Below are 26821 nucleotides of genomic sequence, written 5' to 3'. Positions count from 1 at the left end.
CACTCCAATTCTGCTGCTGCCAGGCATTATGGATGTTGTGGCATTTGAAATACTAGAGCGCAGCTGGATTTCACAATGCTGGCAAAACAAGGTAGAGGAAATGAAGACATTGATTCTTAAATTTAAAGCTCATTTTCCCAGTTCCTCCTGCATAAGCTAAATCCTGTCACTTCTTCATGACCTCCAGCTCTCTGTAAACTCCAGAGTAGCAGCTGATGAATTTCCACAACCTTTAGAGGAGGTTTCTACATGAAACAGCAGTAAAAGAGGTAAAATGAAAACCAGGTTTGCTCCCTCAGATGTGGGAGCTGGAGATTCGGCAATGACAGGGCCTAAAACACGGTCTCGAGGAAGATGAAGGATTTATGAGTGCACAGACTGCGGGGAAGCAAGATGGATATGTTCATACAAGACAGCAATTCCCTGGAGAGAGAAGTCAGAAGGAGAAGAGGAGGGAACTTACTTCCCAGAATAAAGGTATGAGTGGGACATCAGTGTGACTGCTTCCTCTAACGGAGAGCAGGGACTTGCAGGCACAGTGTTACCCTCCCTGCCCCAAAGCAGGCTCTAGACAGCAGGGGACTGTTTCTCATACAGGGGAAACAGAGCCACGTGTTGGACACGTTAAGATCACAGGAGTGTGATGCAATTTACCAAGAAGGCAAGAAAAAGCCTCCAGTCCCTTTGCCAGGTTTGGCTTGCTCCTGCTGCAGCCCTCTCAGACACCATTGCTGCAATGGCCTCAGGCCAGGCAGGGCCGGTTTCCTTCACAAAAGGAAACTTTTATTAAGTACCACCAGGACATTTTGGCTGTCAGAAGCGGTTCAGAAGGGCTTCTCTGCTGTAAAGGCATCATTTCCCTGCTTTTCTTCATCGCTGAGGCAGGGTTTGCTACCCCATCACCAAGTAGCTTCCCCTACTGTGATAACAAGTCCTGCCGTGGAACCAGTGGAGCTGACCCACATCAGCTGGTCTCCACAGACATCTGCACACAGCAACAGTTCACAGGGAGATAAACGGCTCTGCTCTGGTGTTTATCACGAGTGCTTTATCTCAACATATGGGAAGGGAAGAGCAGCCAGCGAGGAGCGTTTGCTTCTGATAGAAAATTACCCGTGTAGTTTACTGTCCTCTCTCCTCCAGTCACCTTTGGCAGAAGCACCAGAAAGCCTCTGCAATGGGGACTCGGCTCCGAGCTCTGCTGCTGACTTGGTCTATTAGCTTTGACAGTCACTTCTCCGTCCATGTGAGAATTTACCCTTCTGCACAAAGGGAACAGCACACACTGTGGTGTCACATCATGCTTTGGAAAGCATTGGGTGCAAAGCATCCATGTCCCATCAAATCTACTACCTTCCCTATCCTGCTTTGGGACCTACCCAGCAAAGTCATCATCACCTTGTTCCAACAACACACACTCTTGCATGCCACAGACCTACTCTGAAAATCAGTGCGAGCACCATCACCAGGACCCCTCTGCAGGGCTGAATGTGTCCTTACATTTTCAGCTCCCCTTCTCCAGCTCTCAGACCCATTAGTTTGTCTCCTACTGCCTGGATAAAATGCTCTTTTCAGGAACATCAGCTCCTCAAGGCAGGATCTCAGTCCAGCACCGTGCATCACTCTCCACCTGCACCTGAAGCTACTAAAGGCTCTTTCACTCACATAGGCACTGCTTCACCCCACTGCCCCTCGCAAACAGCACTGAGATGAGCTCCTCAGCCTGTAAGTCTGAAAGCTGGCATGACAGAAGCACAGCCTTTTATCCAACTCTTCATAAATATATTCACTTCTCGTAGTGAATTATTTACCCTGGGCTCAAGCAGCAGCTTTCTCTGCTCCGAAAGGGATGCAAGAACACGAAGTTAACTTTGTTGAAGAAGCTCGTTGGAATGAACATGCAACAGTGTCCTGATTTACAGTCCAGTTCCCTTGTCCTTGCCTCTCCTGTATGCACTTCTCTGTGAAAGGGAAGGGGCAGAGATCAAACTGGTCCCTCCTTAAGGGGTTTGTTTCATTTCTGATGCAGGAAAGAGGCCACCTTGAGGACTGTGGACACTGCAGATGGCAGAAGCCTGGATACACAGGACTTCAGGTAACGCTTACCCCCTCCTGTATCAGTCTCCTCTCTAATTCTCAGTCTCTGCAGCTGAAAGGATGAAGCTGCGTGATCCAGGTTTCTGGACTGAATTCAACTGATGAAGCCTAAGGATGGCAGTGATAGTTACTACAGCAGCTGAAACCTTCTCACAAAAGGAGATGGTCCAAGACCAGTTCTCTGCAGAGAGGTGTTGGGGAGCCTGTAAAAAGCAGGATTCTGGTGGAGAAAGCAGAACTATCAGAGAAATCAGTAGATGAGGAAAGTCAGCCCCAGCAGCGTGCTCTGGAGAGCCCTTTCCTAGTTTCTTCCCTAGAAGCCTTCTACCATGTATCCTGGAAGGAGATGGGAAGGAGACAAAAAGAGCTTAACACAGGGCTTCCTGGCTATTCTTGTGCTTTTCCCCTCCATTCTACTGACCAGGGGAAAGGTTTTATTTCTGGGCATATAATTGTGAGATCAGAGGGTTGGAAATGCTCTGTCTCGAGGGCTGCAGTTACTTGAATAGCTGTGGTATGATCTGATTGTACTACACAGAGAACGGAGCTTCGAGCAACCAAACCCAGGAGTTTCCTCAGTAAAATGTCTCTTTATTAAAATACAATACTTTCTAATAACTACAATACAGCATCAAGAGCAGCACACAGAGCTCATGGCCCACATGGGAGCTGTCTGGGAACATTTGCCAGAGGCTATTCAATAACAGCAGTGATAATCATGCTACCAGTGTCTTTAAAGCCAACAGTCCTCACCTATAGAGCTGGACATCTCGGGCTGTAACAGGCTGCAATTAATCGGGTTAGCTGCTTAATACACAATAGCCCAATGTTTGCTGCTGAGCTCCACCAAGCCCTGTCCTTCTGTTATCTTTCCTAATCCATATCCTTTCCCATGAGGCTGCTAGTCAGTTGTTATCCCATATTATCCAATAATAAAGAGGTGGGGCTGTGTCCTCTCTGCTTTGAGAAGTGCATCAGACTCAGTCCCTTTTGCTGTGCTCTGCCTCCAGCACCTCACCCCCAACACCACCCACTTGGATCAGGACTGGGAAAAGGAGGGATAAAACCCCAGCTAGACATTCAAGTCTCTTTAGGGAGCAATCCATTGCTACCACAGATTTAAATCCTCCAGGAAAAAAAGAGCCTGAAGTCCAAACAATGAAAATTGAACATACCAACAGCTCTAATTTATGGATGGCTTAGATGGTTTAGTCTCCTGCAGGAGATGCCCTATTCCAAGAACCTTGTAAGAGACCTAGAAACAGGCTCCAAAGCTAGTAAAAAAGGACTGGGAAAGGAAGGAAAGGAAGGAAAGGAAAGAAAGAAATGAAATACATCCTCCTTACCCCTAATTCATACTTACCTGGTCAACCAGTCTGGACCCTGTCTCTGCTCTTAATAGCAGTGCTCAAGAGCTGGGGGAGCCAACAACATTTTATCCCTAACTTAAATCAAGGCTTCACCATTACCAGGATTTAAACCAAGTGGTTCTTCCCAGCTAGCCCTTTCTCCAGGGAAGCACAGCAGACAGGCTCCCTGTCACACCTGTCAGGTGCTGTGCTCAGTCTCTCAAGGCAGCTCAGACAGAACAGGGCTTTCAAAGCAGCCTGAGTTGCTGTTTGCAGTTGGGAAGGGGATGAGAGCTTCTGTAGGCAAACCTTTACACAGAGAGAACAGAGATCTCTAAGCATGGATGAAGCCAGCAGTTAAGCAGGGACTGCTGCACCGAATTTAACCACTGGCACTCACCCATGCGAGGTTGCAATCAGTTCTGCAGCCAAGTGTGTAAGCTGCTGCTCTGCACAAGACTGCCAACAGCTCGATGCCTGTGGAAGCCCTCTGTCTGCCATCAGCCCCACTCCACCTGGAGACACAGATCCACCCTCTGTGCTCCTATGAGTCCTGACAGGGAAGAGCCTCACCATGCCAGCCTTGTTTCCAGATGAGCTTTCCATGTACAAGAGCCCATCTGTCTGGGCTCTGCAGCAGTGTGGCACTTGGGCTTGCAAACTCCTCCTTCAGCTTCCTCCCTTAAGAGACTTCAGCTTCCTCCCTTTAGAGACTTCAGCTTCCCCCCTTTAGAGACTTCAGCTAGTCCCTTACCCTGGGAGGAAACCCACAGCCAGATGAAGGGCTGATTCACTGCTGCATCTCCGTGTTCTTTGAACTGGCCTGGTTTTATTTCCCAGTTCAGATCCCAATGTTTAAGACTGTATTTTTCACAGGCAGAATGACATTTTTCTTGTCCATGAAGTGTGGAAAGAAACCGTAGGCTTTGTTAGCTGATGTGCTGCTTGTGATGAGCACAAGGCTCTGGACAAGGCTAGTGACATTTGATTATCACTTAGATCAGGAGAAAGACGGAAAGCAACTTACAAAGGCAAGGCTGACACTGTTACAAACACCAGCAGAAATGACCTTCACACACAGCTAGCTCTCCCTGCTGCCAAGAACCATCCTCTCAGCCACTGTCATTTGAATCACTGCTCTACCTGGGGCAGTGCAGCTTTACATCAGCCACTGCTGCTCTGAAATCCAGGGGCTTTTCTTTCATCAGGCTGGGGAAAAGCATGTACAGTGGGTCCTGCAACAGGCACATCGCAAAGCCTGCTCTGACCTCCCAGCTCAAGAAGACTGGATTCTTTCAAATCATGATGCAAAATGTGTGTCAGCCTCCCATCCACACCAGGCCAGTGGGCACAGGTAAGCTGGATAAGCCACTGTCAGTGTGGGCAGTTGTTACCCAGCACAGCAAGCACATAGGCTGACAGCTCCAGTGTTCAGCTCTGCTGCTCAGAGAGCTTTGAGGAAGGTCCACCTTCAGCCCTAAAAGTAACTAAAGGAAGATGAATTAAACCCCACAGTAAGACAGAGAGTCCACATCTTGCCATTGGCTTTCAGGCACAAGAAGGAGCCCACAAAACACCATCTAAGACTGTTCTTTAGCATCTAAGCTCTCTAAACACCAAGAAAAGGCCAATCCATGTTTAACTCACAGCCCTGCTTTTGGAGGAGGGGACATCAGTGATGTGAGGACATGGGAGAAGCCAGCTTGCTAAATCCCTGCAGCACGGGATCCATCCTTCGCCTGGAATGTGCAGCAAGATCTTTGTTCCTGTTCCCTTCATCATGTGGCTGTTTGATAAATTGTCTTCCCTAATAAATCTATCCCTCATTGTACACATATGGAATCCGCTGCTCTAAGTAGCCACCAAGGTGCTGTCAGGGTCATTAAATATCATTATCTGGGGCAGCTGTTCCCCAGTGTGCTGACGCAGGAATCAATCAGGCTAAAACATGAATTTCCCCTACACTTCTCCAAACACTGCCTTTGTCTCTCTACATCAAGAGATGAAAAAGAGAAACAGTTCTGCCTTTACGCCAAGGTTTAGCAGTCCTCATACTGGAAGGCGCCGGCTAAAGGAAAAGCAATGGCAGATCAGGCAGAAATCAGGTTGTCACAGAGACAAGATGAGGTCTGACTGATGTCTTTACCAGGAAAGAGGAGGCAGGGTGACTGGAAACAGGCCAGGGAGCTGAGCTGAGATTACTCCTTGTTAGAAAACAAAGCCAAAACCCCTCTTTTAATAGCCCTCAATGAGCTAACCTCCTTCTTTGAAGAACATTGGGGCTTTCTGACCTTTCCTATGCTCAGACAACAAAAGGAATAAACAGACATTCAGGCTTTTCACACCATCTGAGGTCAGGATTTGTTAACTCAAGCTGTTCAGCATCTGAGACTTGAGGGCTTAAAATCCAGCCTCATTTTCCTGGGTAATAACTGCTTAACCCCATCTCAAATGTTGTCCAGAACAGAGCTTTTCCTCTGCAGTGAATGCCAGCCACTTCCAAACAGGGTCACAGGCCTCTGAACTCACAGAGAAGGGATGATACCCAACTGAAGTCAGGTCAAGTGTGTGTGTGGTGAGAACTGGGCTGAGAAGCAGCTTTTCTCCTATTCCAGGTCAGTGATATGCATAAACAGAGCTGATTCCTGTGAACCGGGAGACTGTTAACCTGCAGAAATGCTGCTCCCTGTTATCCCTGAACATCAGTTACTCTGTCCAGCTTACACAAGACAAGAGAAACCTCAACATAGGCCTCTGTAACACACACATCACTCTCAGCCTTTAAGGGTATGTACACATACAAGCCAGATGTGGGGCAGCTGCACCTCAGGATGGCAAAAGCACAGGGGGAACAAGAAAAGTAGTGATGCCTTATTTCATGAAGTGAATTATCTGTCTTCCCGGAAGTTCTTGGCAGGATGATTCTGAAGAGAACTTACAAGAGTGGAGGTTCCCAAGGACAACACATATTGGTTTGGGGGTTTCCAATGCAGGATATCCTACACTAAAGCAAGGCCCAGGAATCAACCATGCAATCAGATGATATAACTAAGGGTGGAAAGTCTGACAGAAGTGCTTTTTGTCCTCAGATCCAAACAAAGATTCTTCAAAGGCTGTTGCACACATGCTGAGAGAATGAGAAACTTGCTGCTGAACAGCAACTGGTGGGTATCATGGAGACTCTTCCAAATCCCTTCTGCCTCTCACACAAAGCAGATTAAAACTTCATCTACCAGCTCACATCCGATTGAGAACATTTGGATTGGGTTTGTTTTAATCAGAAATTTCATCCTAGAACAAAAATCCTTTTCTTCAAAGATTTATCAGGACAATCCTCAAAGAGGTTGTTTTAACGAGAGCTTGCTTCCAAACAAGAATATCCTGCATTGTTATGGTGCCTCAGGTTCTATCTGTGGTAAAGAGGTGGCCAAGACTCACCTATCCATCTCATGAGGGATGTCATGATTTGAAGGTACTTGGTCTTCTGCACATTGAAGAAGGTGAAAGGACCCAGGAGGAGAGTGAATGCTGCCTGGAAGCACAACAGAAAACACACAGGTTAAACCCCTGAAATTCTGTTTGCAAGATGAATTTACCACTAAAACAAAGCTTGCCTTCCAAGTTCACCTCCAGACACGTCTCTTTGTCATGAACCTTGCTTTGCTGCTTAATTTTACAGCTAAGTTGGCTGAGACACAGCAGGTCAAGCAAGCTGCTTGGTATCGGAGAACATGCCTTGGGCATGAGTAGAGCACAGGATCCTCTTGGCTCTCAGCCTCTTGCTATCACTGCTCCAGTACTCCTTTACTGATACATTTCAGTAAAAGCTCTCAGTGCAGCCTTATGGAACATTAAATATTAAACTGAGTCCTCTTTGTCTGGGTACATGCTCAGTTTAGGTCTGAATAGCAATAGCCATGACCAGACGGCTCACATTAACATTGACTGAGCAGCTTGTCCCAAGCTCAACAGCAATAGAGCCAGGTCTGCCTGGAAGGTATTGACTTCCCCACACTGAGTTGCTTGTTTTACAGCAGGAAGCTGCAGCATAACAGTTAAGCTGTTGACTTGGAAGCTGAAAACCTGTGCAAAGTGAGGGGAAAAATAAAGATACTCATAAGAACAAACTTCACTCAGTGTGGAAATTAAAGCTACTGTCAATGGAGGCAGACCTTTATTCACTGCCCTCTTAGATGTGTATGAAGAGAGCAGCATTTCTTAGCAAGTTCATCTCTGCCCAGGCACCGAGCACTTGAGCCCTACTTGCTTCAGTCAGAAGGGAAAAGGCTTTACTGCAGGAAGGTAACAGACCTTGACTGAGGTCTGAATGTGACCTGAGAGAAGCTACTTGTGACAGGGAGACAAAATGGGTGTTAGAGAAGAGAGCCCTGCCTGTCATCGGTGGGATGCCAGGGGCTAGCAATATACTAACAGATCCAAAAGCTGTAAGCAAGCAGTATTGAGAAAGTCACAGCACACACAGTATAGATTTGTTGAGCATCTCGAAGGGATTTTTATAGACAAATATTCAACATTAATATTTACACATTGCTCTTTTCCATGACTTCTTCAAGCAGTTCAAGAAAAGGTGTCATCAGAAGGGAAGAACTGGGACGCAAAGGGGCAGGCAGCAGAGCCTCAAGGTCTCTGTCGACCCCAACAGAGTCAGCCACAGAACAGAATCCAAGCTATTTTAAGCCTAGTACAAGCCCAAGAAACCTTTTTTGAGACAGTTTCAGGATATCTGCAAGGCAAATTGGCAATGCCTCGCATCACAAGTATTCTCAGACAACCGAAGCAAACCCAGAAGGGGGCCAGAGGAGAGAACCCTTGGTTTCACACGTTGCTCAGTGAGGACATATTCTGATCTGAGGCCATCATTTACACCAAGTGTTGGCTTTTTGGTGTAGAGGTGGGGAGGGCAGGGGAAAGAGGGACAGAGAGCATGCACGGAATTCAGATCTGTGAAGAACTGAGGGTCCTTGGAGGAAATGCTGAAATCAAACAGAAAACAACACCACATGCACAACTGGCAAGAGCAAGAGCTTAACAGATAAACCACTTCCAGAGCTACACAGAAGCAAGCCAGCTTTTTACTCTCCTCCCTCTTGCTCCTTCCTTCTAAACCAGAGCTTAACTCCACTCTCCTGCTACCCTCTCCAGCCTTCCAAGACTGCTACTCCATCCTTGAATGGTGCACAGACCTCAAAGGACTGAAGAGGGATGTAGGTCAAGGACCCAGAGCAAAGCAAAGGAGATGCCAACTCTCTTACTGGAAATTATTCTTGAGCTTGTGACTAATCTCTCTCAACATCCTCTCACAACACACACCCTGCTCAACACAGCTTCCCTTCAAATCACGTTAATAGCTCATGCGTCAGAAAGAGCCGAAACAAAAAGAGACAGACGAAGGATGGTGATGATTAAGGGACAGGTGTCTTCTGCAAATGAGAATGCATCAGAACCAACTGGCAAAACAGCATCTCAAATCATGGCGAGGATTGACACAAGATCACTGAGCACCAAAGCAGCTGGGTCTGAAACATGGATTTGTCTTAAGCAGCGAGGAAAGAGCTGTGTTAAAGTGGATTTGGGGCTTAGATGCTGAAAAGCATCAAAAGCGTTCTTAGGTGCTGGAAGAACGTGAGTCTCCTACATGCTGCTCAACATCTGCTAATGAAGCTGAAAGAACACCTCTGGATGTTACACTTCGTTTTCTGCAGTTATCCTCCAGTAACTAAATCCATTCAGCATCTCTTTCAACTCTCTTCCTCTTCTTCTGTGGGCTTTACTGCCCAGCTCATGAGGAAGAGATACCCTCCCATCCTTTATGACGATCAGTGTCTTGTGTTCTTAACAAGATCCTGGAGCAGGTCCAAAGGAACCAAGTGACAGATGAATTCAAATGCAACAGAAATTTATTACCCTTTGCACTTGACGCCCATTAGCGATCCAAGACGGATATCCATGGATCAATACAAACAATGCTAAGGCCTGCAATGAGATGACTTTCCCTACTTTGCAGGGATTTGTGCCAACCACTATAAAGAAAGGAAGCCACAGCACACACACCAGACTGCTTGAGAGGAGAAAGGCAAGGCAGAAAAGGACAGTGAACAGCAGATGAACATCATTTTGATATGAAATGGTGCACAGCTGTACGGGATTGAGCACAGGTCAGGGAAGAAGGGTCAGTTCCTCACTGATAGCCAGGACACGAGGCACAAGGACTCAGTCCCTGGCTTAGAGCTAATCTCACTGTCACCCTCAGAAGAGTCTCACGGCCAGGAAGCCTATTTAAAAACATATCCCCAAAAGGATGAGACCACGATGCTTAGAAGGAGGATGCCTACTTTCTCTACCTTGCTGTGCCAGACATCTAAATGATCTTCTGACCCATTAAGTTCATTAGTTTCCTAACTTCTCCCTAAGGAAAAAGTAAGCCCAAATAAGATCCTCAGACACACACCAAATTCTCCACCTGATGTTTTCCAAGCTCATCTCCCCTAGAGGGATACAATTTAAAGTGCTTCATTACACACTTAATTCAAACACTCTAAAACCTACATAGAAAACCGCACCAGCCAGCCCTGCCAGAAATCAAACACACAGAGCTCCAGCACATCTAAAAGCCAGCTGAGATGTTCTCAAGGAGTTTATCATTCCCTTCCTAAGAGAAGATGCAGAATGAGCAAAGTCTACTTTGATTAAAGGTTTTTCTATTAGTGAAGTGGTTTCCTATTAGAAACAAGCAGGCATACGTGGCTGATTCACTGCTAAACTTCAGGTAAGGGAATCCTCCCTTCAGCTAAGGAGGATCAGATCTACTCAATGCTTATGTTCAGAGGATGGCACAGAGAAACCTTTACTGTGTTTTTGCTATTAAGCAGAGCTCCCTAATTTCTCTCCAAGCTCCTCCATTAAACAGAAGGCAGACAAAGTGCCAGCCTTGCTATAGAGGATATGCGGAACCCATACACATAAAATCAATGGAACAGACACAAAACACTTTGGTTTTATCTTCCTTTCTCATGCTGTAAAACAGCATAAAGATCCAGCACACAGTGACCAAAAATCCCAGGGTTTTTCTCACTTTTAATAACATTTCCAGTCACAAAAAATAGAAGCTAGCAAGCACAGAGGAAAGAACAGCAGCTTGTCACCCTGAATCACACTGTTCTCCGCAGGCCAGTAGGAGCCACAAGCATCGCACCAGCTTCCTCAGCCTCTGGGAGGGTCTTCAAATCCATTCCTCTCACCAAGCCAAGCCACAGCAGTACAGGCACCAAGGTTTGGGACCTACTCTGGGTTGGCAACTCAGGTGACACCACTTCTCCAGCCTCTGCACTCATCAGCTCTTGGTATTTCAAAGCATAAAGCAGGCTGATTCACTCAAGTCTTTTTGCCACAGGGGAATCAAGCAAACCATTGCCTGGAATATATTTATATATATATTTATCTAAAAGTGTATTCTATTAAAGCTCTTATGTTAAACCTTGGTTACATAAGGTTATGTATTGGCTTATCTTAAAAAAGCAAAAGTACAACCACATGTTAATAGGACATCTGGCCGGGTTTATCAGCTTAGCATCAGCCAACAGGACCACCAAGAGAGCTCTCAACCACTAAGTGACGGCCAGCTAATGCCAAGAGCCTCTCAGACCATACAAGCATGCTTTAAGCCAGTCAGAGGGGTGTATTGACCGAACAGGTTCTTTATTGGCTTGAAGGGTCTATCTATCACTCTGAACCAGTACAGTTCAATAGCTTTCATCTGCTTCCCAGCATGCTGCTTCCACAGAAAAAGCCAATACGGCTCAGGAAGCACAATTAGCATCCCAAACAGAGCTGATTCACGTATTAGATGCAGCAGTTACAGCATTATGGCTAGTGCCTGCATACATTTGCAAGAGGGCCATCTGAAAAGCAGCTTCATTCATAACTGTCATCGGAACTTGGTTATTTTCATGCTCCACAGACTCATCGGTAAGAATTGCATTTATCTTTGGCACTTGCTGAGTAGTGAATTAAAAACAGGAGCTACTGTTTCTTGTTGATTCAGAGCCTGGGAATTTTCAGACACGCTGAGGAGAAGCAGAGTAGTTACCCGAGCAAAGTGAGACCATGAGGATAAACCTTGTTAAATGCATAAAATACACCAGGAGCAGAGCAAAAAAGAGTTTGAGAGTTTAATAAATGTATTTATGTGGCACAGGGCTACCACAGCAATGCAAAGCTAATAAATATCAGATATTAAGATAAGAGTATGTTTTAATGCAAAGATGGTAAAGTGATCTTGTCACTCCTTAAATATCTCCCTTTGGACTGAGGCCCCAGCCACCCTTCCTTTTCCTCTCCTCCTCCTCCTCCCAGCCTTCTTCATCCTCATTCACAACCAGAACTCACCCCAAATTAAATCCTTCCTTGGAGGCTCTTGCTTCTCCTTGATAGAAGAAATAGCAATATCTCAGATCAACTTCATTTTAGGATAGCATCAACTCCACTTCTGCAGATATTGATGTTCACCACTGTTGAGCAGTAGTACCCCACTCCCATGAGACAGAGTACAGCAAACAACCCTCCTTTAATAGGAAGCAAGCTGACATTTAAAGAGAAAGTTACTGATTTAACAAAATGGATCTCTCTCTTTAGTAGACTTTGGCTGGAAAGTTGAGTGCTTCATACAGGGCTATGTGGCATTCCCACAGCGAAGCAGGATACCAACAAGAAGACACGAGCTTGACTGAACAAGCACCTCCCCGAGGAAGCTTTGCTTGATTCAGTGCTCAGACACAAGGAAAGTCTCCTTGAGCAGGGTAGGAAGAAGCAGACATTTCATACATGCTGTCAGGAGTGGCAATGCTGACACCCGTTCTGCTTCTGCAGGAGGTCCCTGAGCTCAGAGCTATTTCACAACCCAGATGAGCATCAGGAGGAAGAGACAAAACCATCCAACAAAACCTGGTTGTGCATGGACACAGAGCAAACAAGACGTCAGGAGAACCAGGGACTGGCTGCTCTGTTCCCACCTCAGCTGCTCTCCTCTAGAGTGTGTCTAAAGAGACGTCTAGGAAGGAAAAAGCAAAACTTGATTTACCAGCACTGACACAGGTCAGAGGTTTTTATTCCTGGCTGGAAGCTTGAACCAGACATCATCTTCGGTAATTTCTTATTAACTACTATTTGTGTTCCTATTCACATCCTCAAGGAATTTTTAGGGGTGACTTTGCAGAGAAATATTAAACACAAGGTGCTTTCCCCACTCCCATTTGGGATTCGTAGTTAAAGAAAGCAGAGCTTTATAACATTTCAGAGCTACCTGCAGCCTCTGATAGCATCCCTGCACCCACTTCAATTGGTGGCAAGTGCTGTGCTACCAGCAACAGCCTGCAGTTGCTCGTGCTGAAAAACTTCAGTGCTTTTCAGCTAAAACACAGCAAGGGAGAAGGGTCTCAAGTGCAAGGTGGTGCCCTCCCTGCCATCTCTGCTCCCCTTCACTTGGGTGACAAGGCCACGTTTCTCTCCTGCATGAGCTCATACCTCAAGCTAGAGAGCCAGATGGCACATGAGTGAAGGCGGCGATCCAAGCTTTCGTTGGTAAAGCTTTACCCCTTGCAGTGGGCAGTACAAATATAAATCCATGAGAGGAGCCGGATTGTTCAGGAAGGAGCATTTTAGAGAGCTGAAAAAAACCAAGTAAAGCTGAAGATCCACAATGTCTTAAGGCTGGAGGCAGGGCTGCAGCAGAGGCAGTGCTGATAGGCAGCAAGTTATCAGCAAACAAGCTATTATGAAGCTCTTAGAGTTGGTTCGAAAGAAATAAACCAGCCACAGAACAAGGATTGCTCAACAGAAGTTGAGAGGCAAGAGGGAATTTAACCTCCAGGTCCCCTGTAGAGTCAAGAAGTCACAACGAAGGGAGGAGGCAACTGCCAGACATCCCACAAGGAGTATTTATAGATAAAAAAACAAGGGCAGTTCCACTTTGACTACAGCAGGCATCTGCTGCCACAGCAGCTCCAGTAATTAACATGCTGCTCTCAGGACACCTGGCAGAGGTTTAGAGTCATAACTCACACAAAGCACATTGCTGGCACCAAGGAGCCCTCACCCACCTCTCTCCCCAGTGCCTTCAGGCAGGGAGGAGATAGCCTCCAAGAACTAAGAACTCCAGGGTGTCAATCGCACCATACAGCTTGGTGTCATCAGCAAACTTGCATCAATCCCACTGCCCATGTATCAAAGATGCTGAACAGCATTGGTCCCAGTACTGACCCCTTAGGAACACCGCTTGTCACCAGTCTCCACTTGGACATCAAGCTGTTGACTTCAACACTTTGAGTACAACCATCCAACTAATTCCTGATCCACAGACTGGTCCACTTGTCAAATCCATGTTTCTCCAGTTTAAAGACAAGGAAGTCATGTGGAACAGCATCAAATGTCCAAGTAGATAACATCAGTTGCTCTTTCCTTACCCACCAATGCTGTAGCCCGGTCATAAAGGGTATCCCCAAAGCTACTGACTCTAACTGGATCTAGAGCTTTCCAAAGGCTCTAATCCAGCACCAGCTTTGGATTTTGACTGCCCATCCACTAAACAAGTGTACTTGCCCCAACAGATGTCCTTGCAAGCCATGATCTTGCTGGGCATAGAATATATGCCATATATGTCATATATGCAATACATACCCAGAACCTTCATATGAAGCCCTGGAAAGTCAAGGCAGTACAGGAAGGTGCTGCTCTCCTCCCCCCATCCTGACTCAGGCCTGCATCCTGTTGTGGAGCTGATCCACCTCAGAGCACCAGGAACTTTCCACCTGGGAAAGAACACCCGGCAAAACTAGTGGTTCTTCCTGTTAAAGCAAAGAAAGCCAGGCAGAAGTGATTTCAGAAAGTCATTCAGAGCACGGATTGCAGTCTCTGGCACACCTGGGGAGTGCAGGATCACAGCCAGCAGCAAGCTTGCACTCTCTGGGGTAAATACACTTCCATTATCATTTTTCACAACAAGAAAAAGATGGAGGCCAGCAATAACCCCGAGGTGACTGGTATCTAATTTTTCATCATTGGAGTGTTTATGGCACAGCCATTTGCAGCATCTTGTAATCACTTTGCTGCCTCCTTGACCCCTGGCTCCCCCTTATCCTGCATCTCCTAATTGCATCTGAACAAGCAGGAGGGAAGCAGCAAAGTGGATAGAGATGCAGGAGAGCTGAATGGTTGCTTTGTGACACTTGGAAGGACAGCAGAGGAGCTGCAGAGCCAGGGCTGGCTGTACCCACCGCCACCAGCTTGCTTTGACTTCCCAGAGGCTATGGAACAGGAGTCTGACACCAGGTAATCCAGAGGAGCTGTTCCTCACCTCCCCAGTTTATTAGCATGGTATGAGAGATTCATGGGTTCCCTCCAACAAAGTGTGAGGGTATCATTATACACAGGCACTGACCACAATTCCTGCATATTAATAGCCTCTCTTGGCAACTACAACAGCACTGACATGGACTACAGAAGCCCCTGGGAGAGACAGCACAAAATGAAGGAGACATGGACCAGCATGACACAGATGCACTGAGGGCCCTGCAAACACACCAAGCTACAAACTGACAGGGTTAGGAGCTACTTGGGTTCAGCAAGGATGACTGCTCCTGAAGGCCACTCACCCCTCGTCTGCCATCACACATAGTACCTCCACCACTAAGTGATGTTTTCCATTTAATTTTCCCCATACAAACATCTCAGTTGAGTTTTACACAATTCCTGGAGGATACAGCTTCAGGACAGTGTTATTTCATTCACTGTGTCAGGCAGGAGTTGCCTTGAAGCAAAGGAAATGTCCCACACCCTGTAAGTACCTTGCAGCAGCACAAAAGCAAGAGATCAAGTCTCATAGACTGGGGTTAGCAGGGTGCCTGCTTGCTCCCAGCCTCCTTCCTTTGGCTCCCCAGTACAACACACACCAAACTAGAGCAACAGGCTTCGGAGATCAGCTCTGCCTGAGAGCATTATATCGACTTCAACTTACAAGATAAATCCCAGCTGCATTATTTGTATTTATAGTCCTGCTTACAGAAGCATGAGCCACATGTGGGATTTGCTGATGTAGTCCAAAAATACACATTTTTGGACAAGAGTGTCAGTGATCTCACCCAGACAGAAAGCACAATTTAGGAGGATGTTAAGAAGCTGCAGACTTATTTAGGAGTTTCTCCAGAGCTCTTTCTTCCACAGCCTCTGGTAATGTTCAGATAGGCACTGACTGCACAGTTCTGCAGCCCTGGTGAGTCCTACCTGTATATTAGGGAACTAATGATGATTTCAGCGGAGGAGAGATCAAGAGTGCTGTGTTAGTGAAGGAAAACGCTGATGAGGCAGGCAGCAAGGTCAGACCTCTGTTTAAAACCAAAATTGGTGGTAAAGCACTGAACTAAGTACTAGGAAATATGCTGTTGAGATAAAGGCTTGTATTGCATCTCCCAGGGGAGTGCTCAGCTGACTTAACAGGTCTTCTCCAACTGTGGTTTCTAGGATGCTGTCACTACCACTGCCCAAAATAACACTGCGCAGGGGGAAATGCATTTATTACTTATGAAATGAAAGACCTGCAAGCCTGCTGGAACAGTCAAGTCAAAGAAAGGGATTTGGGAAGGTTCTTTTTAAACCTTTACAGCTTGGAGTGGTGAGTGGGTGATCACAAAGAGAGATCTGTTCTGACACCTGCCCAGCTTGGGAGAGATTGGTTTCCAATAGCAAGAGAACAGTGTCAGCTTTGGTGCCTTGCTGCCCAAGTGAGCTTACTCCAGAGGACAGCTTCACTTAGGCAAAGCAGCAGCACAGACTCTCAGCCTTGCTGAGCAGCAGGGGCTGTAGCTTGAGCCAAATAAACACCACTTGTGAGTTCATACCTGTAGGAAGTGCACAAAAGCAAACACAGATACACCTAGAGCCACTTCTTTGCCCAATTCACATAGCTGCCTTGCTTTGTGCCCACCATCCATCACCACATAAAAACCAAGCACTGAAGTGTGCAGGACATTCTTCTATGGGGAAGCCAAGTGCACCTTAACTCACCAATGGCCCATCACATCAGCCACCTTACTTCAGTTAAGGGCTGATACCTGCAGCACATCCAGCCAGGCACACAACCAACAGCACCTATCCCTTCTATACAGCCCTTGCCAACAGCTGGAGGTAGCAGAGGGGAAGCACTGGCCCTTTGGAAAAGCTCCGGATCCAAGTGACAGAGTAACCCAAGCTTTGTTTAAGGAAAAAAAGCACTTCTCAGCTCTGCAGAAAACATATTCCAGTCCCCTGCACCATTGATTTTCCAGTGAAGAGACAAGCTAATCCTTTAGCAACTGTGAGACCATGGATTGAAGCAGCTTCACTATTGCACCAGAGGCTGACTTCTACCCAGCCCTAGCAGCAGGGAGCCTTGCCTTCTGCCTGATCTTTCTTTGACTCAAAATGCCATCAGTTATAAGGAAAACAAGGTAAAAATCACACATCAGAAGCTGAGCTCCTGCTCTTAGGTCACTACTACAAGTTTATATCCTACTTTTGCAACACTGCACTTGTCTGTCTCTCCCTTAGCCAGGAAAAACCTCTTACTCACAAGACCAGTTATTATGTGAAGTTCTTTTTCAATTAGGAAACACAAGGGCTGTGGGAAGCTCCGAAAGAGCTGGTTTAATCTGTCACAGGCATATGACAAGTGAGCAATCGAAAGAATTTATTGACAAGCCCACAGGAGAAGAATGAACCGGGATGAACAAGGCAGGATTTATGCCATATTAACAAGGCTGTGTGCCAATTGCAACCTTATTAGTTTCACAATAAAGCAAGCTGAGAATTGCCTTCCCGTCCCAGACACCATTTATTTGACATGAACTCGGCTCCTGTCCTTCTTCAGCCACTTCAGAGCAAAGCAGCAATTAATACACTTTACTTTTTGGGAGCTGACTTAGATAAGAGGTATGAGAAGACTCCAATGAGTCCCTGAGACTGGGCTTTTAGCCAAGCAAAGCTGTATTTCAGAGGTACCTGTAACAAACAGTTAGGGCTACTGATATTTATGTTTAATGCAGTACTAATTCCTCTCTTGCCACAGCAGTGGCTCAAAACTCAGGTGCCTGTACATACAGAAATGGTATAGTATTCTGGAGCTTTGAGAGGCTTTTCCCCTCTTTTGAAGGCTTTCAGAAGCAGCAGCTGCCTTTTTTTGCTGCATTTGTTTCTATTTCTATATTAGCATCATAATAAAACACATCAGAGCATTTGTGTTAAGGAAGATAACGCAATATCTTTGGCAAGGAAGTCTTACCAGGAATAACTTCTTACAGGATATGCAGGGTGACATGCTAATAGTGCCCCAGTCCTGCTGCATCCTTACTGCAAAGCTGGGGGAACCTGGAACATAACAATGCTATAGTTTATGCAATTTATTTAAGCAAGTGTGTGGTGTACTTTATTTAAGTAAGTGTGATGGCTTCACACCAGCAGATGTGAAGGTCCTATCAGCTTCTCTGGCTCAGGGCAAGCACCCCAACCCCTTCTGATTGATGAGTGTGAAATGAGCCCTCCCTGCTCCTGAAGCAGGTACCTTCCCACCACCGGTCCTCAAGGTCTCTAGACACTGAGACCTGTAAGAATAAATATCCAGGAGACAGCAGCTGTGACCCATTTATTACCGGATGCTGCTGCAGGGCACAGCTGAGGAAGGCAAGGCAGAGGAAAAGCACTTGCTGCAGAGGGAACAAGAGGAGCGAACCCGGGTGCCCTTGGAAGAAGTGCTCTGCTGGCAGCACTGCTCCAGCTCTTTCTCTCCAACTCCCAGTTAGCAAGAGACAGCTTAGATGTAGCACGGATGTTCAAACACTGCCATGGGGGCTCCCATCATATCACTGGTGGAAGGTTAATAAATAAAACACAAAAAAAAGCCCACAAAAAAAGCCCACAGAGACCAAAAGGCAACCACAGAGAGGCTACAAGTCTCATGCACTGAACAAGCCCATCAAACTCCCCTAGAGCAGGCAAATGTATTTGGAAAGATGCATTTTGATAGCAAATACCACAGGTACCTTTACCCAGAGCAGGGGGTGCACACAACACGCAGCACAGTCAGGAAGGACAAACGCTGAGGAGGGAAGCAGAGCACGTACACCAGCAGCACAGAGCACAGCCCTACAGCCGACAAGGGCCGGGAAAGCAGCACCGCACCGAGGCAGACGGGATCTACATCAACACTTATCAGTTCAGCCTTTGCATTTGCTGGCACTGAGCAATTGTATGTGTGTCCTCAGACTACCTCCTCACCCCCTGCACAGCCTCCTGCAGCCACAGCCCGGCCTTGCTCTGGTCACTGGGTATTGTGATCAGAGCGTCAGGCCGGGGTGACATTGTCCCCTCCTGAAGAGGAATGGTAAGTGCCTGCAAGCCCGCTCGTTTTATTCACTGCATAAGCACGTTTCCAACTGGGATAATCTCCATTAAACCATCTGCGCTCCCATCTTCGCTCGGCCTGCACCCGCTGGGCTGCCTGCGATGCTGCAGCATCTGTGAACCGGCAAAAGCGGATGCCATGGCCCTTTCCCAATCAGCTAAAAACCCAGCAGAGACTCAGACAGAACAGATGCACCTGGTAGCTTTGACACACTACAGAGCCAGGCTACCAGGAGTACCTGTGCCAGTGCCTCTTCTGAAAGGCGTACAGCTCCCCCTGATAGTTTAAAGCCATTTCCTTTCCATTGTGGGAAGGCACCATGCCCCAAACTGCCAGAAGAGGAGGGCTGAGATTTTAGCTACATTGGCTGCCCTGGTGCAGAAGAGAAGCACTGTGTGCCAGGTCATGAATGCATTTTGGATCAGACACTCCAAATGGCTGTTGATCCCCAGGATTTAATCTCATATTTATCTCATAGCTACTTTCTAGAATCAGGGACTATCATGTCACATTCCTGCATCACTGGAACAGAGACAAGAAAGTGTTATGATGAAAGATCTGAAACTTAAATCTGCTGCCTCTTCCCCATAGCCTATACAGAAGACATCAAACCAACCTTACAGCAAGCTGATAAAACAACTTGCACTGACGCATGAATTCGGCATGCAGAAAAACTTGACCCTGTCCTTAGCATTGCCATCAAGACAGCCAAGGCACTTGGGAGTCACTTCAGCTGTTGAGGACATGACAGCATGGTTAGAGATCTGAAGAAAAGATAGAAAGCCATCGATCTGCTTTAACAGTAATCAGTGCTTGCCTTCAACAAGGTCGCAGGGCCATCTAACACATGCCTTTCTTCCAGCCAATTTGCCCTGCATGGTCTTGCCCTCAAAGGCATGGAACAGCACGGTGTCTGGGTTCAGTGTAACAGTGATTTCTGTCCTTCCTAGTAGCTGGTGCAGTGCTGTGTTTTGGATTTAGTCTGAGGATAACACTGATGGTTTAGTTGTTGCTCAATGCTGCTTACTCTTATCAAGGACCTTTCAATCTCTCATGCACTGATGGTGAGGAGGGGCACAGGAAGCCGGGATGGAGCACAGCCAGGACAGCCAAAGGGCTATTCCATACCACATAACATCATGCCCAGGACACAAACTGGGGGGAGTCACTCAGAAGGGCCAGGTCATTGCACGGGTTGGGCTGGTGTCCATCAGTGGGTGGTGAGCAATTGCATTGTGCATCACTTGTGTTTATTGTTTTTCCCTTCCCTCTTTGTTTTATATTATTTCCCCTTGTTATATCCCTTATTACTATTATTCGTAATAGTTTTCTATTGTACTTCAGTTATTCAACTGTTCTGATCTCAACCCATAGGATTTTACTTCTACAGTCCCAAAGAAGAGGCAAATATTAGGAGCAAATGATGGGACAGGAGTGAAAGCCTATTTCAGTATTTCCTGCACTTGCCTTCACTTATTTGTTTTGCAAGTCTTTATTTTACAAGGCAATTTACAAACAAGCAGCAAGACAACCATTTGTTCAGACAAAGGTTAATAGGGGCCTACTGGTCTCTGAAGACTCTGCAGTCACGCTTAGGTGTGAGATTTTGGAGTAGCAATAAAGATGCTGCTCAGACAAGCAAGTCTCAAGAGAAGAATTTAATCTGTCTAAATATTCTCATTATGTACAGAGTTTTCAGCTTCCATTCACAGTGCTCAGAGCAGAGACAGCTTCCAGAGGCCTTTTTGGACAATAAAGCGTGAAACAGGATTTTTACATCCGTCATTATGCCCCTTTCCACCCCCAGCTCAAAGAGTCAATGTTTGAAATGGGTTTTGTTGAAAAGAGCAGTGCTGGGAGAGAAAGAGTTGACAGGAGGAAAGCAGCACAGACCTTTGGCAGACTGGTGGTACTTGGCACGAGAGAGCTCCCATTGGCACCATTTTCCCAGAAAACCTCAAATAGATTATTTCTCCTTAGAAGTCCAAAAAAGGCTTTCTGTGGGGTTATGCACAGAGTTAAGAAATGTAGCACTACATTCGGAGGTGTGCTTCACTGTAATGGGCAAGAGGTTCTTGTTACATGCCCCCCATCTTGCTCCTAAAAGTCACTTAGACCTAAATACATTACTAAGACGAGGTGAGAAAACTAGAGGCGGGCATCTAGGACAAAAGGGCTGATCCAAAAACTCAGCTGCTTTCTTTTGGGATCACAGTGTCCATCTGTCCCCTTGCCAGAGGGGAACATAGCCTGCAAAAAGAGACCTTGTTTGTCCACTGGAACATGGAACCTGAATTATTCCAACAAGCAAGTATTCAAAAAGTAAAAAAGTCAAGAAAACAGAGCGAATTCTCTATGGGTATGATCTCCTGGGACCAAGAGAACAGCTACGCTCCTGATGCATCTCACCCCTCCCCATTTTCATGTCACCTTTTCCCCCTCAGACAGGCAGGTTTCAGCTTTTCTTGCATGTTTAAAACTCCACTTCCATACAGAAAAAGCATGGACAAAATTTTTAGAGATAATTACAGTGTTTTGCTATTAAATCTTTCGTTTGAAGTCAAGCAACTTCCTACCCCCATCCTCTCACCCCCAGGTTTCTCTGAAAGTGTAAGAGCTCAAAGTACTGCTCACTAGTTCACATTGCTAACAGGACAGGGAACATATTAATCAGCACAGTCACTGCAGAGGCAGCCAAGACTTGAAGACAGCATCAGTACTATGGTCTGAAGGTTCGATATCCCTCTCAAGGGAAGCCATCATCATCATCATTCTCTAGAGAATAAACCACACAGGTCAAACAGGGAGTGGGACCAGCAGAGCTGGAGGTAGAACAAATCCCAGTTTACTCCATACTCATCCAGGAAGAAGCATTAGAGACCTTAACAGAAAAGCACAACTTGGAGGTAATGCCAACACCCAGCAGCACCCTGAAAATAGTGAATGTGGGAATCATTCCCCTCCAGTAACCCACCACAGACTGGTATGTTCCAGTATGTGAAGGGGGCCTACAAGGATACCAGGGAGGGGCTCTTCATCAGGGATTGCAGTGACAGGACAAGAGGTGATGGGTTTAAACTTAAACGGGAAATTCAGGTTAAATAAAAGGAAGAAGCTCTTTATCGTGAGGGTGGTGAGGTGCTGGCACAGGGTGCCCAAAAAAGTGGTGAATGCTCCATCCCTAGCAGTGTTCAAGGCCAGGTTGGACAGAGCTTGGGTGAAATGGTCTAGTGTGAGGCATCCCTGCCCATGGCAGGGGGTTAGAACTGGATGATCTTAAGGTCCTTCCCAACCCAAACCATTCTATGGTTCTGTGCTCTTCTTAAAACAATTCCTGTCTACGTCTAAGAGGGGCAGGAGAAAAGCACCAAACCACTCATCTCAATTCCTGAGCAGTGAAGGATTAACCACTACCAAAGCCTTTGCAGATATTTCTTCTCCAAAGCCATACAAGCAGACAGGCAGAGGGAAAAGCTCCTCTGAGAGCTATGTACACAGGCAGCAAGTCTAATGCTTACACAGCCTTCATTTATTTTTTTTCCCAAGTCCTAACAACAATTATCTTCATGAATTATAGACATAATATCCGAGAGATGCAGGCAGTAATTAATGTCTGTCTGCCTTTTCTGACTAGCTCCTTCTGCTGGGTCAGAGAGAGTTATTGAAATGCAGGAAGGAAATCTTCCATCTCCTGGAAGTTTTAAAGAAACAGACTAAGACACAATTTAATAAAGCAATAATATTTCTCTTCAATAATTAACTAGGCTTTGACATTCACTAATATTCCCGAGGCCCAGCTCTTCCTTTTGCAATAACGCTGGGACAAGTGTGCTCAAGGATATGATCCCCTGAATGTCTAAAATGGACTAATTGCAAAATTGCTTTGGATACCCCTTACCCCTGCATTTCTCTGCACATACATGGCCACAGTCATTCTTTTTCCCTAGAATTCTAACCGAGACCCTTAACAGAAGCCACACCATGCAGCACCTGCACACCTCCCTTTTCTCCTTTTGCCCTACTAACATCTGTCTTCAGGTATGAGCACTCAACCATCCCCAAGCTCAGAAGAAGCAGTTTATCATCCTTTGGGAAAAACCTTGGTTTCACAACAGAACCACAGCAATAGACAATGCTAAACTAGACAAAGCTATTGCTAAAGCAGCACGCAGCACTGGATGATGTTTAAGTTGGTTGTTCACCATCTCTCATGAAGCAGATTCTCTTGCAGCATAAACAGTTTGATTCACAAAAAGAATGCACTCAAGGGAGTTTAATATACTCCAGTCTATTGACAACAATTATCTCCAAGCAACAACTACTTAACCAGCCACTGGAAAAAATCCCACCCTTTGGCATGTACGTATCACCTGCTTAAGCAATATAAAACTACACAACAGTAAGATAGAACTCTACTTAAACTCAGAATCATTCTGATGGCCACCAAATCAAAACACAGCCACGTCACCAAGAATAAAGAGGGGGTCTGTGGCCAAAAAGGTCAGACTGAACTAAAAGCTTCACACCACTGTTGCTCACTTGAGCCACACTATCTCTACAGGAAAAGATCCCTATCCACTAGAAGCAAAGTTTCAATGGGAATATTGGTGATCCCAGTTTCAGAAACTCACCAGATACAGTCTGTAAGCATCAATCCGTCGAATTGGCCCCCAGCACTTGTCTGTATCATTGTACTTTGTGCCATCTCCAACATTGCAGGAATGGTTGCCAGTGGCACTGCTGGGAAAGGAGGGAGAAACAAAAGACAGTCATTAACTCCTAGCAGATGCCTTCCTCTCTCCTGCATTCAGGACAGACGAATGATCAGAAGCCTGAAGTGTCCATTCCTCCTCTCCCCTGTTCTTTTATTTTCTAGGCTAACAGAACAAGTCACTGAATAGCATACATTGAAAGGCAGTCTTGAATTGCCTCCAGTCACTTACAAGCTTGGTCATTTGGTCATCAAACTAGGAAGTTAAGGTCACTGAGGTTTTCCATTCCCAAGTCATGAGTTCAAATCTAGCCCAGACTTGATCAAACCAATCACTTTCATTACCTGTTTTGTTGAGAAAGGAACTGGGCTCAGTCCAGAGCTAAGTCCATGTAATGCCATCACCCACTGGTCACAGTCTTGGTAGGCATCACACCTCTCAGCTCTTACCCAAAGAGAAAGAGAAGCTAAAATCCTGCACAGAATATCGTGATCTAACTATTGAGCAACAAGTCCCATGTTTGCAGATGTTGGAGCTGCAAGTACTTCACACCTGAGGATCTATCTGAAATCAGGTCAGCTACTTTTCAGGCAGGCAGCAGGCACTCAGGTGGGGAACATAAACCAACTTCACCCTCCCACCAACAGGTGATGCTGAGCTGTCTCCACTCCATTTTCCAGAAAGCAGAGCTGATCCCAGTCACCCCATCAAATCCAAAAGCCTGCTCTTTCCTGTGTCAGCACACAACCCCACAGCAGTAAGTGCACCTACCAGGTCACTTGCATGAGAGAGACTGGTACAGCTGCTGCGTAGATTGCCAGGTCTCCATAGAGGTAGATGATTATGCAGAAATAGAAGAGGTTGACACCCACTGCAGTAAAAGGAAATATTGTACAGGCAGCAGAGCACTTTAAATACAGCAAACAAAGTCTTTGAAAATACATCACCATTTGCCTCCATAGTTTACTTCTTTCTGCAACAAACTGCACCCAAGGGTCTCATCAGCAGCTCAGGGAACTTAGCCACAACACAGGAACTCACAGGACATGAGGTGCCTCAAAGCTCGACTCTGCCTCCTCTGACGCTTCTTAGCCCTGACACTAAACTCTCTGGTTCAAGCCTCTATTCCAGTCACTGGTCAAGATCAACAGGTCTCAAGTCATCTGCCAGATGAAGCTGTCAATATGGAAGAGCTGCAGGCAAACATCTAGCTGATGCTCACAGACCTGGTGTCAGCACAGCTTGACAAACACTGAAATGGAGAGAAGAGCCTTTAGTGTCTGCTGATTCCAAACCCTCTGTCTGCCAGCCTCCAGGACCTTCACAGTAGAGATTTGGCTCTGCAGAGCTCAGATTCCACAGAATTGAAATGGAGCTGCTCTGGGAGATGCCTTAGCATCAACTGATTGAGCCAAGGTTCAAAACTGCAAAGCCCCCTCATCCTGTTGCCACAGTGTTCACTGTTCCTGCCCCTATTTTCTTTATTGTTTTAAAACCTTGCTTTGTGTTCACCTGTGAGGTCAGAAAGTCTTACACAAGTTAATTGTGCGCAAACCAAGACAGAGCTGTGGAGGGCGAAAATCTGCAGGGATAGAGAAACGCTTGATGAGTCCCTTGGATTCTTTTCTTCCAAGTAACTCAGTATAAATCTCACCAAGAAAGAACAAACTGGAACATATTTTAGTTCAGAGACAGGCGAGTTACAAAAATACAGGAGAGAAAAGCCTCAGATTTGTTTCATTTAGGAAGTTGACATTGATGGAAAATAGCTCAAGGAATCTGTCCACACTTTGAAGTTGCGATGCCACCTGATGCTTAATCCTAATGCAGCTTGAGCAAATCAATTCCCCTCCTCCAGCCTTGCATGTGACAACTATCAAACAAGGGCAGCAGTGCTGCAGGAATGCAGAGAAATATCTCAACAGTGCTTGGATGCCTCGAAGTTTTACCATCACACTGCCCCTGGATCTCTGCATGTCAGGAAGCATTAATAGTCTCTTTGTTTAAATAAATCACTCAATATGCTGAGCCTACTTAGCATAACACATTGCTAAAAAAGGGCTCTATTGGGAAAGCAGCAATAAAACTTCCCTGCTTCCGTAGAGCCACATACTAAGCCAGGATTTTAGAGTTGTTCCTCGTTTGAACAGACAAAAGGAGATGTTACAGGAATTGTCAGATCATATCATGCTGTTCCTCCCTTGTTCTCTTCCTCTGTGAGAGATTTAAGATGGTTTCAGAGTTAAGGAGTCTCTGTGTTGACCTGAATATGGCAACAAACGACCTAGCAGTAGTTCTCTGCAATCTCCCACTGAAAAGGGTTGAAGGTTATAACAAATATAACATATAGCATAAAACAGAAGATGAAAAATACCCTGAAGCACAGGATTATACACACTCAGATACAGAGTCTGCTTTGGGATCTGCTACTCATCTCAGGTACTCTCCCCAGAATAAGTCTAACATGACCAGCTAAGCCCCACCAGCACCATCACGTACCCACCAGCGCACACTATATCCCTGTTCCAGTGCCAGGTTCTCTGTGGGAAGTCCAGGTGACACTCCTCTCCCAATCTCCTCCTCTCAAATGCAGGAAGACTTTAGCATCAGTTCTTTTATAAACTGCCTCTGACCCTCCCTGATCAATACTTTCGTTACTGGACACAAAATGGGGAGGAATAACAGAAAATCAATGACTTCCTGCGAGGAAACAGCATGTAAATGTGCCTAGAATCCATCACCACAATAAATCACTGCTTGGTCCCAGAAGAAAGCACCCAACACTGCACCTTAAAAAAGCAAGCAGTTCTTCGGAGCCAGCTTCTTGAAAGAGCACACAAACCATCACAGCCTAAACCTAAGTCAGCTCCCTTTAAGAGAACAGACAGTCTGAAATTGAGATTTATCCCCAGCTTACCTCCCAGGACTGCAGATTCAACTGCTGTCAGGTTCTTGAAAATAAAAATCAGTCAAGAGAAAGCAGCAGAGAACTCGTTGGAAATCAGAGGCTTTGAGGTCTCCTGCAAAGCTTTTCACCAGCTTTTCCCCTCCATGAAGGCTGTAAAGGCCTCAGACACCCCAGGTTTGGATTTTTGCTTTGTATATCATGAGCAAAACCCCACCCAGACATTGGGTAGCTTTGAAACTGCAGAGGTTGGTGCCTGGAGCCAGGACTTCTCCAGTGCAGCCTGGTTTCTCAGCACTAAGCAGGACTGGTC

At 46.1% G+C, this 26821-nt stretch overlaps 1 protein-coding gene across 1 annotated transcript in view; it reads right to left on the bottom strand.

Moving 5' to 3' along the window:
• The window catches only part of TMEM104 (transmembrane protein 104), a 42115-nt gene that overhangs the window by 6483 nt on the left and 8811 nt on the right, over positions 1 to 26821 (bottom strand). The window contains exons 7-9 of the mRNA XM_080629444.1: positions 24375 to 24474; positions 23523 to 23631; positions 6885 to 6978 (exon numbers count right to left, since the gene is read on the bottom strand). Of these exons, the coding sequence (XP_080485570.1) occupies positions 6885 to 6978; positions 23523 to 23631; positions 24375 to 24474 (303 nt within the window). The remainder of the gene's footprint in view (positions 1 to 6884; positions 6979 to 23522; positions 23632 to 24374; positions 24475 to 26821) is intronic.

The sequence above is a fragment of the Psittacula echo genome, assembly GCF_963264785.1.
Source record: "Psittacula echo genome assembly, chromosome: 14".
NCBI lineage: Eukaryota > Metazoa > Chordata > Aves > Psittaciformes > Psittacidae > Psittacula > Psittacula echo.
This window is presented reverse-complemented; position numbering and strand designations above follow the sequence as displayed.